At 39.6% G+C, this 15,687-nt stretch overlaps 1 protein-coding gene across 1 annotated transcript; it reads right to left on the bottom strand.

Annotated features, from left to right (window-relative positions):
- Positions 1-2,847: 2,847 nt before the first annotated feature.
- Positions 2,848-14,755, bottom strand: LOC132559779 (sulfotransferase 1C4-like). Its single transcript, XM_060224406.1, has 6 exons — positions 14,602-14,755; positions 13,789-14,015; positions 13,520-13,649; positions 10,388-10,482; positions 4,350-4,524; positions 2,848-2,960 (listed from the first exon to the last, which is right to left on the bottom strand). Exons 1-6 carry the CDS (start codon positions 14,753-14,755, stop codon positions 2,848-2,850), a joined length of 894 nt encoding a protein of 297 aa, XP_060080389.1.
- Positions 14,756-15,687: the final 932 nt, after the last annotated feature.

The raw sequence follows: 15,687 nt of genomic DNA, 5'->3' as shown, positions 1-15,687 counted from the left end.
CATGACAACACTGCGTGACGTCATGTAAAAAAAATGGGGAACTCCTAACCTCATCGTTCAGCACGAGTGGTGTGGATGACTCGGGAATCCCAAAACAAACCACATGCATCCGTTGTTATTTAATGTTATGCTGGAAACAAAAATCACTGAGTGACGTATCTGAAAAACCGGGGATTGTACAGCGTGTCGATATAGAAAACTAGGTACGAACACGCATGTACTGAATAACCCTTACGTAAAATAAATAATAAAACATAATTGAAATCAACAGTAATCGTGACATCAAACACAATTCGGGATATCAAACAATTCGGGATATCACACACCAGTCTATGTAGTAAACACTAGTCTGGGTATCAATCACACATTGGGAGATTAACACACTATTCGGGCCCTATATCAAACACAAATCGGGATATCACACCCCAGTCTATGTAGTAAACACTAGTCTGGGTATCAATCACACATTGGGAGATTAACACACTATTCGGGCCCTATATCAAATACAATTCGGGATATCACACACCAGTCTATGTAGTAAACACTAGTCTTGGTATCAATCACACATTGGGAGATTAACACACTATTCGGGCCCTATATCAAACACAAATCGGGATATCACACACCAGTCTAGGTAGTAAACACTAGTCTGGGTAGTAGACATTTTAGAGGGACAAAACTGATAAAATGTTTATATATATATATATATATATATTAACTTATTTAAACTTTCTTCCTTCAAGTATCCTGCTGGTAGGGCGTAGGAATAGTACCTGCTGCCCCCATTGTATATTCTCTGTTTTCCTTAATGTCACCTTTGACATCGCCTCACTTTTTGGACTTTAGTGGCGTTTTCACTCCTGTAGACTTCATGGATTATACAATATAAATCAAACCATCTTTCAAAACTTTTTTAGCATAAACATGTATCACACCGACGTCAAAAAAGGATTTGTTTTGTCCAGGCATTTATGTAATGCAAAAATGATACAGGACTTAATTCTTTTCTGGACGGTAAAAATAAACAGCCAATGTATGTATAATTCTTTTAATTCAAAGAAAAATCAATACATGGAATACAGTGGAAATGTTCATCTGTAAATCTACTAAACTGGTCATTCTACATGTTAATATGAAATATTAATGTTTATATAAATTCACAAATATTTGCATGTACATTGCAATGTCATTTTATACTCAAACAGAATAAAGTTGAATTCAAAGTACTGTAAATGACATAAAGCGCTTGACTTTATGATATCATTAGTTTGGTATAGAAAACTCGTCAGTAAACTGTCGAAATTCTGTTGCACAAGACGGATTACATTTTCAGTAATTAATTACCGTATCTTTGATAATTTTCACGGGTCAGAATTTTCGCGATTTTCTTTTAAAACGATTGAATTATTTTCAACAAATTACAATTTTGCAATTAAAACGTAAAATGACATCTAATACACATGTTTCTCATTACTTCATGGAATGACATATGTGTGACAAACAACGCTTGATAGCTGAACAATCATCACTTTATCATTAATATTCAAAGCTGGTTGTGGGACATAAAAAAAACTAAGACACGAAATGGAAGAATGCATGAGAGATAAGTGTAGGATTATTACGCGAGCTGTATGACAGACAACGAAAACCTCATACGATAGAAAGTCATGACTGACGTCATAACCTTAGGAAGCAGGTAATTAAATAACTGATCCATGTATATACTAAATGTGACACTGGGGATTAGACTTAGGGAGTAGGTAAGTAAATATCTTATCTATGTGTGACACATAGGGAGTAGGTAAGTAAATATTTTATCTCTGTGTGACACCAGTGATTAGACTTAGGGAGTAGGTAAGTAAATAATTTATCTATGTGTGACACCAGTGATTAGACTTAGGGAGTAGGTAAGTAAATAATTTATCTATGTGTGACACCAGTGATTAGACTTGGGGAGTAGGTAAGTAAATAATTTATCTATGTGTGACACCAGTGACCTTAGGGAGTAGGTAAGTACACCAGTAAAGTAAATAATTTATCTATGTGTGACACCAGCGAGTAGACTTAGGGAGTAGGTAAGTAAATAATTTATCTATGTGTGACAGACTTAGGGAGTAGGTAAGTAAATAATTTATCTATGTGTGACACCAGTGATTAGACTTAGGGAGTAGGTAAGTAAATATTTTATCTATGTGTGACACCAGTGATTAGACTTAGGGAGTAGGTAAGTAAATAATTTATCTATGTGTGACACCAGTGATTAGACTTAGGGAGTAGGTAAGTAAATAATTTATCTATGTGTGACACCAGCGAGTAGACTTAGGGAGTAGGTAAGTAAATAATTTATCTATGTGTGACACCAGCGAGTAGACTTAGGGAGTAGGTAAGTAAATAATTTATCTATGTGTGACACATAGGGAGTAGGTAAGTTTATCTCTGTGTGACACCAGTGATTAGACTTAGGGAGTAGGTAAGTAAATAATTTATCTATGTGTGACACCAGTGATTAGACTTTGGGAGTAGGTAAGTAAATATTTTATCTATGTGTGACACCAGTGATTAGACTTAGGGAGTAGGTAAGGTAAGTAAATAATTTATCTATGTGTGACACCAGTGATTAGACTTAGGGAGTAGGTAAGTAAATAATTTATCTATGTGTGACACCAGCGAGTAGACTTAGGGAGTAGGTAAGTAAATAATTTATCTATGTGTGACACCAGCGAGTAGACTTAGGGAGTAGGTAAGTAAATAATTTATCTATGTGTGACACCAGTGATTAGACTTGGGGAGAAGTTAAAACTAAATCACTGTTCTATGTACCATGTTTCTAGCTGAGGGGATCGTTATTCACAACTGGTAAGTAAAAGGTATATCTAATGCCCCAAGAGTTTTGCTGTAAAAAGAATCAAACTCCTTGTCCTGGGCAACCGTAAAATAATTCATCCAATCTCCGACCTCTCCTGAAAAAAAATGAAAAAAAGATATATATATATATATATTAGGCTTCAATCGATATAATTTTATTTTTCATTCAAATACACAACGAATGTATGCAGAAGTCAGTACTTAATAACGATTTTTCCTGTTAAAAAACCTTCGTCGTGTACCCGTGTTCTAATTAGTCTCCATTTCCTTATTTCGTAATTTGTTTTCTCGACTTCTCTAAAACTTCCGTTCGTGAATCCTGTAATGTGATAACAAGAGCTCGCTCCCTTTAAACATATCATTTCTAGGAAGAAAATCGGTATTTTTTTCAGGCACGACCTTGTAATATATGTAACAGGCCGGTTGTCGACCGATTTATTATCGTACAGTTACAAGGCACATGTTCGGCAAGTTTCACGGCATTCAGATTTTGCCTTGACCGCACGTGCGAAACAGATTATTAAAGAGGAACATATCACTTTACATTATACACCCCTCTTAAGAAGTTTGATAAAGTAAGGAAGTAGGTTGTTTTGTAATTGTTGAAAAATCAAGTGTTTGTGTATTCTGGAATTCATTTAGCTAGGACACCCTCAAATATCACCGGGTCCATATCACCAGAGGCCAATAACGTTCCGTCAAACATGAACATCGGTGTAAGAATGAGAGCGATGTTGATCACTAAAGGGAATATTATTTTGTGATAAGGACAACCTCCAATATCAGCTGAATATTGCAATATCTTGCCGTCATTCATAGGAATCGGACCCTCTTCAGGATATCGTTAGTCACCCGATAACAATTACATATACTTTAGAAAGTACAAAACGTATGTCCTTGTTATGTCATATATCGGCTACTTACAGAGCTAAATATTCTGAATTGGGAAAAGGAAATTAATAAAGGGGAGACGGGGGATGTGTTTAACTCTGACGGAAGACAACTGTATAATTGACAGTTTAATACATACTTCTCTTTCCTGGAGAGAGAATATATTCCACTATTTATAATTAACAGACTAAAAACTCACCTTACCTGGACAGAGAAGATATTCCACTATTTATAATTAACAGACTAAAAACTCACCTTTCCTGGACAGAGAAGATATTCCACAATTTATAATTAACAGACTAAAAACTCACCTTACCTGGACAGAGAAGATATTCCACTATTTATAATTAACAGATTTAATACTCGTCTTTTCCGAGTAGTGATGATATTTCACTGTTTATATCTAACAGACCAAATACTTACCTTTCGTGAGTAGTGAAGATATTCCACCGTTTTTAATTGACAGACTTAATTCTCGCCTTTCCTGAGTACAGCTGGGCGTTCCACTGTTTATAATTAATAGACTCAATTCTCACCTTTCCTGAGTAGAGCTGAACGTTCCATTGTTTATAATTAATAGACTCAATTCTCACCTTTCCTGAGCAGAGGGGATATTTTGCTGTCAATAGAGTACACATCCAGGTGATTTGTCATGGGGTTTTCCTTCATACTTTTAAACTCGCAATGTTTGGCGATCTTCTGTATAGTGGTATCATCTAGTGGTCTATTCAGAAACTTACATAATGTCTTTATAACTTCTGGCAGGTTCTGTTCAATAATAACGATAACTTTTAAAATACTTTCATATTTAAGTGAAAACTTTTAAAAACAAATACAAGAGTAAAATAACATCATCATGAAATAACAATATGTAATATATTTTTAAATAGTTTGTCAACGTGAACAAAATAGTCGGAATTCAGATCTCGTCACAACAAATTCCTTTGATAAATTGTCAATTGATTTTATCAATAAGTATAAAGATCAGTAATACTATATTTCGACATAGGAAATATTCATACATTTAATATTTTTCTCTGTCAGTAGATTAACCGATGATTTGGTGATCAAATATCATGACACGAGAACTGTTCAACTGCAGAAAACAAACCGTGTTTTGGTTTTAAAACAGTTTTAAACAGATCGGTCCAACAATGAAAAAAATGATATCTGGACTAGATTTAGATATTAAAAGGAAGAAAAAACAATTGAAAGCCAAATCAAAAAATCATTTTGGAAAACGCAATTTCATGACAAAATTAATTGAACACTAGCAAGTGAATTAGCTTAATTAAACACAGCGAGAGGAAAACCTCAGCACAAAACCGAAAAATACAGAAAACAGGAACTCTCGGATAACATTGAATAATAATAATAACAGTGACAAAGCCTACAAAGTTTTAAAGAGTTCTGATGTCATTTATGAACAGTCTACTTCTGTGTGTTGAAAGGAGATATCTACAAATGATGACAGACGGACGGATAAACAACGCCACATTATACCTGTAGGAAATTACAGGGTGTTTAAAAAAAAATGACACTTAACACAGCTTTTTATTAGTTGTAAACAAGAAATACATTTCGATTTCGTGTCTCGAGCCTTGGCTAGATGAGAACTCTAAGTCTGTCGTAAGTATTGTCGACATCGGTTCCATCAGTCGGTTATACACTATCTAGAGCGTGTAGGATGGACTGTAACTACAAATGAGACAAAACAAAATAAAAACAAGCAGACATTATTGAACATGTGTCGCCAAACTTTTGCCATTATTCGAAAATGATACATTTTACGAGTTTTAAAAGCCAGAAACTCAGACACAATCGATCTGATAAGAGGACAGTTATTGTAATACGTAATCCCATGCCAAATATTTCGAATCTTCTCATACATATTCTATTTCCATTAAGTGAGAAAATGCAAAATTCGAGACCGAATTTCGTAATAGAAATCCTTATTCAGAAATTTATATTTTATGTATTTGTTATAAAGTTGATACACTGTTTTAACTGGGATGTTTTCCGTGAACGTAAAGCTATTTCCAGATCGATGACATTTGACATCAATTACTACACAATAGCACGTTTTCATACACGTTCCTTTTCATTAATGCGTATTCATACTGCCGATATCATGACCAAATCTAAAATCCGAGAACACGTTTTGTGTGACATGTGGAATAAAACTTAAGCATAAGACTACCAATTCATGTGACCGGACCGTTGATCCTCCTCAGAATATCAATTATAAGAATCACAGTGGAACAGTTCAAATTTCTTTGGCCACACATTGAAAAAGTCCGGAAATTTCGACTCGCAACATTGCACAACTGCAACATTTCATGATGTCAGTGATAACATTTAAGTCCGAGGTATCAATGGTAACACCATTGAAATAATCTGCGTTGTCCTTGACCTTGCCGTTGAATTAGCGTGGGATTTCAATGGTCAAACCATTGGATTTCAAAGGGCTCAGCATTGCAAAAATCTGAGATAACAGCGTTCCCATCATTGAAATAATCGGTAATGGTTCCAACATTAACACAGTCCGGGATGTCAGTGGAAACACACTGAAATAGTCCGGAAATCAGTGGTAACACACTGAAATAGTCCGGAATGTCAGTGGAAACACACTGAAATAGTCCAGGATGTCAGTGGTAACACACTGAAATAGTCCGGAAATCAGTTGACACACACTGAAATAGTCCGGGATGTCAGCGGTCACACACAGAAATAGTCCGGGATGTCAGTGGTAACACACTGAAATAGTTCAGGATGTCAGTGGTAACACACTGAAATAGTCCGGGATGTCAGTGGTAACACACTGAAATAGCTCTGGATGTCAGTGGTAACACACTGAAATAGTCCGGGATGTCAGCAGTCACACACAGAAAAAGTCCGGGATGTCAGTGGTAACACACTGAAATAGTTCAGGATGTCAGTGGTCACACACAGAAATAGTCCGGGATGTCAGTGGTAACAAACTGAAATAGTCCGGGATGTCAGTGGTAACACACTGAAATAGTCCGGGATGTCAGTGGTAACACACTGAAATAGTCCGGGATATCAGCGGTCACACACAGAAAAAGTCCGGGATGTCAGTGGTAACACACTGAAATAGTTCAGGATGTCAGTGGTCACACACAGAAATAGTCCGGGATGTCAGTGGTAACAAACTGAAATAGTCCGGGATGTCAGTGGTAACACACTGAAATAGTCCGGGATGTCAGTGGTAACACACTGAAATAGTTCAGGATGTCAGTGGAAACACACTGAAATAGTCCGGGGTGTCAGCGGTCACACACAGAAATAGTCCGGGATGTCAGTGGTAACAAACTGAAATAGTTCACACACTGGATGTCAGAAATAGGTGTCACACGCACTGAAATAGTCCGGGATGTCAGTGGAATCACACTAAAATAGTCCGGGATGTCAGTGGTAACACTAAAATAGTCCGGGATGTCAGTGGTAACACACTGATATAGTCCGGGATGTCAGTGGTAACACACTGATATAGTCCAGGATGTCAGTGGTCATACATTGAAATATTCCGGGGTGTCAGCGGTCACACACAGAAATAGTCCGGGATGTCAGTGGTAACACTGAAATAGTCCGGGACACACACTGAAATAGTCCAGGATGTCAGTGGTAACACACACACTGAAATAGTCCGGATGTCAGTGGTGTCAACACACTGAAATAGTCCGGAAATCAGTGGTAACACACACACTGAAATAGTCCGGATGTCAGTGGTCACACACACATGTCAGTGGTAACACACTGAAATAGTCCGGATGTCAGTGGTAACACACACTGAAATAGTCTGAAATAGTCCGGGATGTCAGTGGTAACACACTGAAATAGTCCGGAAATAGTTCAGGATGTCAGTGGTAACACACTGAAATAGTCCGGGATGTCAGTGGTAACACACTGAAATAGTTCAGGATGTCAGTGGTAACACACTGAAATAGTTCAGGATGTCAGTGGTAACACACTAGTCCTGGAAATCACACTGAAATAGTGGATGTCAACACACTGAAATAGTCCGGGATGTCAGTGGTAACACACAACACACTGAAATAGTCCGGATGTCAGTGGTAACACACTGAAATAGTCCTGAAATAGTCCGGATGTCAGTGGTAACACACTGAAATAGTCCTGGATGTCCGGGATGTCAGTGGTAACACTAAAATAGTCCGGGATATCAGTGGTAACACACTGATATAGTCCGGGATGTCAGTGGTAACACTAAAATGGTCCGGGATGTCAGTGGTAACACATTGATATAGTCCGGGATGTCAGTGGTAACACACTGAAATAGTCCGGGATGTCAGTGGTCACACACTGAAATAGTCCTGGATGTCAGTGGTAACACATTGAAATAGTTCTGGATGTCAGTGGTAACACACTGAAATAGTCCTGGATGTCAGTGGTAACACACTGAAATAGTCCTGGATGTCAGTGGTAACACACTGAAATAGTCCGGAATGTCAGTGGTAACACCCTGAAATAGCTCGGGATATCAGTGGTAACACACTGAAATAGTCCGGGATGTCAGTGGTCACGCACTGAAATAGTCCGGGATGTCAGTGGAATCACACTAAAATAGTCCGGGATGTCAGTGGTAACACACTGAAATAGTCCGGGATGTCAGTGGTAACACACTGAAATAGTCCTGGATGTCAGTGGTAACACACTGAAATAGTTCAGGATGTCAGTGGTAACACACTGAAATAGTCCTGGATGTCAGTGGTAACACACTGAAATAGTCCGGGATCCTGGATGTCAGTGGTAACACACTGAAATAGTTCAGGATGTCAGTGGTAACACACTGAAATAGTCCTGGATGTCAGTGGTAACACACTGAAATAGTCCGGGATGTCAGTGGTAACACACTGAAATAGTCCGGGATGTCAGTGGTCACACACTGAAATAGTCCGGGATGTCAGTGGTCACACACTGAAATAGTCCGGGATGTCAGTGGTAACACACTGAAATAGTCCGGGATGTCAGTGGTAACACACTGAAATAGTTCAGGATGTCAGTGGTAACACACTGAAATAGTCCGGGATGTCAGTGGTAACACACTGAAATAGTCCTGGATGTCAGTGGTAACACACTGAAATAGTCCGGGATGTCAGTGGTAACACACTGAAATAGTCCGGGATGTCAGTGGTAACACACTGAAATAGTCCTGGATGTCAGTGGTAACACACTGAAATAGTCCGGGATGTCAGTGGTAACACACTGAAATAGTTCAGGATGTCAGTGGTAACACACTGAAATAGTCCGGGATGTCAGTGGTAACACACTGAAATAGTCCGGATGAAATAGTCCGGGATGTCAGTGGTAACACACTGAAATAGTCCTGGATGTCAGTGATAACAAAATCACAAAGAAGTGGACCTCACACGTACAACAATCTACTAGTTCAGGATGTCAGTGGTAACACACTGAAATAGTCCGGGATGTCAGTGGTAACACACTCAGTGGTAACACACTGAAATAGTCCTGGATGTCAGTGGTAACACACTGAAATAGTTCAGGATGTCAGTGGTAACACACTGAAATAGTCCTGGATGTCAGTGGTAACACACTGAAATAGCTCGGGATATCAGTGGTAACACACTGAAATAGTCCGGGATGTCAGTGGTCACACACTGAAATAGTCCGGGATGTCAGTGGTAACACACTGAAATAGTCCGGGATGTCAGTGGTAACACACTGAAATAGTCCGGGATGTCAGTGGTAACACACTGAAATAGTCCGGGATGTCAGTGGTCACACACACACTGACTGATATAGTCACTAATGGTCCGGGAATAGTCCGGGATGTCAGTGGTCACGCACTGAAATAGTCCGGGATGTCAGTGGTAACACTGAAATAGTCCGGGATGTCAGTGGTCACACACAGAAATAGTCCGGGATGTCAGTGGTCACACACTGAAATAGTCCGGGATGTCAGTGGTCACACACTGAAATATTCCGGGGTGTCAGCGGTCACACACAGAAATAGTCCGGGATGTCAGTGGTAACACTTAAATAGTCCGGGATGTCAGTGGTCACGCACAGAAATAGTCCGGTATGTCAGTGGTCACACACTGAAATAGCTCTGGATATCAGTGGTAACACACTGAAATAGTCCGGGATGTCAGTGGTAACACTAAAATAGTCCGGGATGTCAGTGGTAACACACTGATATAGTCCGGGATGTCAGTGGTAACACACTGATATAGTCCGGGATGTCAGTGGTAACACTAAAATAGTCCGGGATGTCAGTGGTAACACACTAATATAGTCCGGGATATCAGTGGTCATACACTGAAATAGTTCGGGATGTCAGTGGAATCACACTGAAATAGTTCGGGATGTCAGTGGTAACACTGAAATAGTCCGGGATGTCAGTGGTAACACACTGAAATAGTCCGGGATGTCAGCGTTCACACACAGAAATAGTCCGGGATGTCAGTGGTAACACTGAAATAGTCCGGGATGTCAGTGGTCACGCACTGAAATAGTCCGGGATGTCAGTGGTCGCACCTTCAAAACAGTCCGAGATAAAAATGTCACATACTGAAATACACCGGATAACTTGATTTCAATGTTAGTTTACTGACAGAGAATAGTTACTCACCTTTTTCATGTCCTCATAGAACACTAGCTGGAGGTTTGGGTTGTCTCTCTGTTCCCACCATAGCCGTGTAAAGTCAAACCAAGATCCATGGTCCACTGTTAGAATCAATGTGTTACTTTATATTGATATCAAATATATGCAGTTTTTATGTCAGATTATCCTCGATACTCCATGTGTTACGGTCACTTTCGCTCTCTGCACCCTGAAGCATTTCATGACAAAACTGAAGGTTCCAGGTGCGACACCTTGTGGATAAGAGGAGACAACTATGACTTCGATGTATGCTGCACAGGCTCTGGAATTGGATGTCATTCCATTATAATCTCCAAAGGAGCGTATCAGTCTCTAATTAGTCTTTTTCCCTCCTGAAACCCACTCTAAACTAATCAAATTATTTCGCTTGTGCCTTCAGTTTTGCCAGGAAATGTTTCAGAGGTGCAGAGAGCGATAGTGAATGTAACCCCACCCCACCCCGTCACTCCGAGTATCGATGATGACGTCAGATAAAAGTACTTAAGCCAAGCATTATCCGATTAATACAACATGAACTATATACAGAGGTGTTTCATTTAAAGTTATATATCGTATCTATCATATTCCTATTATGCTTTTAAAAAATCGACATAACATTTAGAATTGTCTCAGAAATATTTCCTATCCTTAATGTATTTATCCCTATATCCGTGGTACGTATCCTCATTCCTACCAAACGCATACTTAACCTTCACGATTCGCCAGAACATTGACGTTCGTCGGTCAGACAACAGGTAGTGAAAAGAAGTCAGGGAGACGGAAAACCTGTAACCAACCATCCAACCAACCAAATCCAACCAACCAAAACCAACCAACCATCCAACCAACCAAATGACCAACCAACCAAATGACCATCCAAATGACCAACCAAATGACCAACCAAAACCAACCAACCAAATGACCAACCAACAGACCAAAGGATCAACCAATTAACGACTTTCCAGGGGGTACGTATAATAACCCAAAGGGTACGAATCCCTACCGCTACAGTATCCTAATGCCCGTAGTACCTATCCCGCTCTATCAGTACGGTAAGTATCCTCATCCCTCGGTACGTATTCCCACTCTCAGCTACGTATTTTTAATCCCACGGTACGTATCCCCAATCTCGGGGTATGTATCTTCACTCCCACGATACGTATCTTCATCTCACGCTACGTATCTTCACATATCACTATCAAAAATTTACTAATGTAAGTATCCTTGCCCCTAATGTATGTATCCCCCACCCACCCATGATGTCTATACCTACCCCCACTGTAGCTATACCCATCTTCACGGTACTTATCCCTACCCCCACGGTAGCTGTCCCCACCTTCACGGTAGTTATCCCTACCCCCACGGCAGCTATCCCCACCTTCACGGTACTTATCCCTACCCCTACGGTAGCTATCCCCACCTACACGGTACGTATCCCTACCCCCACATTAGCTATCCCCACCTTCACGGTACGTATCCCTACCAACACGGTAGCTATCCCCACCTTCACGGTACTTATCCCTACCCCCACGGTAGCTATCCCCACCTACACGGTACGTATCCCTACCAACACGGTAGCTATCCCCACCTACACGGTACTTATCCCTACCAACACGGTAGCTATCCCCACCTTCACGGTACGTATCCCTACCCCCACGGTAGCTATCCCCATCTACACGGTACGTATCTCTACTCCCACGGTAGCTATCCCCACCTACACGGTACTTGTCCCTACCCCCACGGTAGCTATCCCCACCTTCACGGTACTTATCCCTACCCCCACGGTAGCTATCCCCAACCTCTCGGTACGTATCCCTACCCCCACGGTAGCTATCCCCAACTTCATGGTACGTATCCCACGTTATCTATCTGTATATACCCAAGTGATTCGAACTTAATTTCCATGGTTTCCTCATCAATTCATGTCTATCGCCAATACCATGTCATCATGTCTGATCTTTTAACGAAGTTGCTTTCCTATACACTAGAATTAAATGAATTGCAAACATGCTGACATTTTCATACGTTTGGGCATTAAATTAATCTAGATTGTGTCACACACACCGGGAATAATTGACTTGGTATCGCAATCGAATCGTTCTTCAGGATAAAGTTGTCAACAAATGCTGTTGTTGTAGAACCAAATGGATGGATCGTAGTTTTACGTGTGAATGTTATTCTGTTTGGTGATGTTCCGCGAGGGAATGTGATCGGTTAGGTTGCCGTCTAGAATTGGATTCCCTTATGAGATATTGTAAGAGACATTTAAATCGGTATTCCTTAAATGGGGAAATTCTTCTTGAAGGTAACATTCTGATTACAGAGAGATCACATGACGACAACACAAATTACTTTTCTTTTTGTTTACATTATGAATCACTGCGACGGCAGTGTTAGATACTATCGAGTTTCTGCCTGTAACCAAGATATGCAAGATGTTAACTGCCAGGTATTTTGCAGTTTATATTCATATTAGTTATCTTCATATGAACATACAACTCCACTAAAACTTACCACAGGTTCAAAATTCCGACCAAAGTCTTGTAGAAATTAATTTAGTTAAGATCTGTTTGAGAGGAAATACATTTAAAACAAAGTCCTTTGAAGAGAAGTATGAGATGGAGGGTCTCCTGGACTGGATTTATGTAAAAACCACAGGGACTTGGCACGAATTCCAAACTCCCGGACCACACATACATATTATAGTTACAATAACATATGTGTGTGTGTGTGTGTGTGTGTGTGTGTGTGTGTGTGTGTGTGTGTGTGCGTGCGTGCGTGCGTGTGTGTGTGTGTGTGTGTGTGTGTGTGTGTGTGTGTGTGTGTGTGTGTGAGTGTGTGTGTGTTGTGTGTGTGTGTGTGTGTGTGTGTGTGTGTGCGTGCGTGTTTGTGTGTGTATGCGTGCGTGCGCGTGCGTGTACCATGGGTTTGGAATTCTTGCCAAGTCCCTATGACAAAAACTAAAAAGACAAAATCGCAAACAACGGGCAGTAGTAATGACAAGTTAAACCGTTATCTATGTGAAATGAGTAGATCAAATCAAATAGAACGTCAAAATTGTTCGAAACACAAAACAAACTATATAACACAGAGAGAACACCGACAGTGTCATATACTTACCGTGTCCAGCTTTAAACATTTCCAAAAATTCTGTCCATGTTCCTTTAAAGTTTCCTACAGACGAACTTGACTTGTAGAAATGGTAGTAGGACACACACAGATCTTTAGGGTTCCGAAATACAAGTATCATCTGTAAAATAAAATATTTCGACTTCACATTCTTTATCTCGTTTATTCGAACCTGAGAAGCTCTTAAATGGTGAAACTTTCATATTAAGTATACAGAGTTACTTCTCTTGTCATACATATGATCGGTACCGTTTACCTACTTTGCAATTTGTCTGAGCAATATCACGGGGTATCATGGATGGTTGAAGATGTGTTTTCATCACACGAGGCGACGGCATCGGCTCCGCAAGCTCAAGGCCGACCTCGTTCAGGATGTCGTCCTTGAACTCTAAGAATGGTGACCGGAAATAGACTGGCTTTTTGTGGGCACCTTCAAAATCTCCCTCGTTCATAATCAGCCAAAGTATTTCTTGCATCCAGGTTGTTCCTATAAAAGAAAAAAAACATCTTTCATTCTTAAACGTTAACTGAACGTTATTGAAGCCCTTCTAAGTATAACTTGTAGACCTATGCACGTGCACAACCTTTAAGTGATTAGAGGACGATGATTTGTTAATATGAAAATGGAGAAAGACAAGTTTGGTACTACTTAATCTATAGATAAATATTTCCCTCCCTCGTGTCCCTAGAAAACATTGATACCCTGGCGCTGTTCTCGCACTTTTATATTCCATCCAGTGACCATGAAGTGATGATATCGTTTATATACGCAGTAATCATTATCATACATAATAATTTCAGACCACAGCGATTTTTCTGTTTTATTAATTCTGTTACCGATGAAGCTGCACGATGAAATAAACAAGTTATATTTTAGATTACTCTAAATGTCTCAGAGATCAGAGAAACACAAAATCTACAGGGGTTGGATAGGGAATATTCGTGCCAATCCCCAGACAATTTGAGACAATTTAAAACAAAAGTGCATGTGTATTGGAGAATTGACAGAGGAAAGTTACTATTGCTAAATAATAGTTACAGCTTATGACGTCATCAATTGACAATTTACTCACCAGCTTTAGGATACGTCACAATAAAAACATCATCATCCCTGACAGAAAAGCCCTTGACTGCGTCCAGCACGTCCGGGGGGCTATAACCAAAGAAGAGAACGTCATCGTACACGTGCTGACCAGGTAGCACGTGTGAAAATTCGGGTGTTGTCATCATATAAATTTCCAAATTTAGAATGAGATAACAAATACTCGCTCCCTTTCTGCAGCAATCAAATCAGTGATCAAAATGTCTTCGTAATGCAATTTCCACAGCAACTTAATTAACTGTAGTTTCAGGAAATTATACCATTCCTCAAAGCCGTTAAGACTAGACGCCGATCCAAAGAATTGGTGTTGGGAGGAAGATTTCAATACCTTTTCTCCTATTCTTGCTTACACTTTAAATATTATAGAAGTCTGACAAATACACCCGAAAGTTATCACGCTCTTTTTCTTAAGACATTAATTTAGAGCCATCTAATTTCACGATCAACATCTCGGCCCTTAGATTTGTGTTTCCCAGCGCTGCCTTGAGAGCTTGTAAGCCACCATCCACATTGGCGTGATCAGCCGAGATTCGGAAATCGATATTTTCTATTGATTTTTACGGTGTATTGTTTAGCTATTACCAATAATGTTTTGTAGTGTTGGCGTCTGAGATTTGCCCTTTTCAGGCAATGTGCATTGCTCTTTAGGATCATTTAGACTTTTTTAAAATTACATAGCAATAATGTAATGTTTTTTACCTGATTGACGCAACACGCCGAAATATATGCTCCGTTCTTTGGTTTTCTACAGCTTATTCATTTTTCTTAACGGCACGCCGCTGTGGAAATTAAATATCAGAATTTAATTAAAGGTTATAGATATTGTTAAAACCGAGCAATAACGACTCATAACATAGGCCCCTGGGCTTTTAATAGGAAACCGCAATACAGCGATTCCATCGTTGTAGATGTAAATTTTCGCATAGCTTTGACATTGGTATGTGGAAGTAATGGGCATGTATTCAGAGTACGTCAGCAATATATTTCATTTCTGTGATGGGGAGTTGTGTTCAGTCATAAGTAACCATCGATAATAAGGAAATAAGTCTCGGCTTAC

This window comes from Ylistrum balloti, unplaced genomic scaffold (assembly GCF_031769215.1).
Source record: "Ylistrum balloti isolate Yb309-2 unplaced genomic scaffold, AGI_CSIRO_Ybal_v1 Utg370964, whole genome shotgun sequence".
Taxonomy (NCBI): domain Eukaryota; kingdom Metazoa; phylum Mollusca; class Bivalvia; order Pectinida; family Pectinidae; genus Ylistrum; species Ylistrum balloti.
This window is presented reverse-complemented; position numbering and strand designations above follow the sequence as displayed.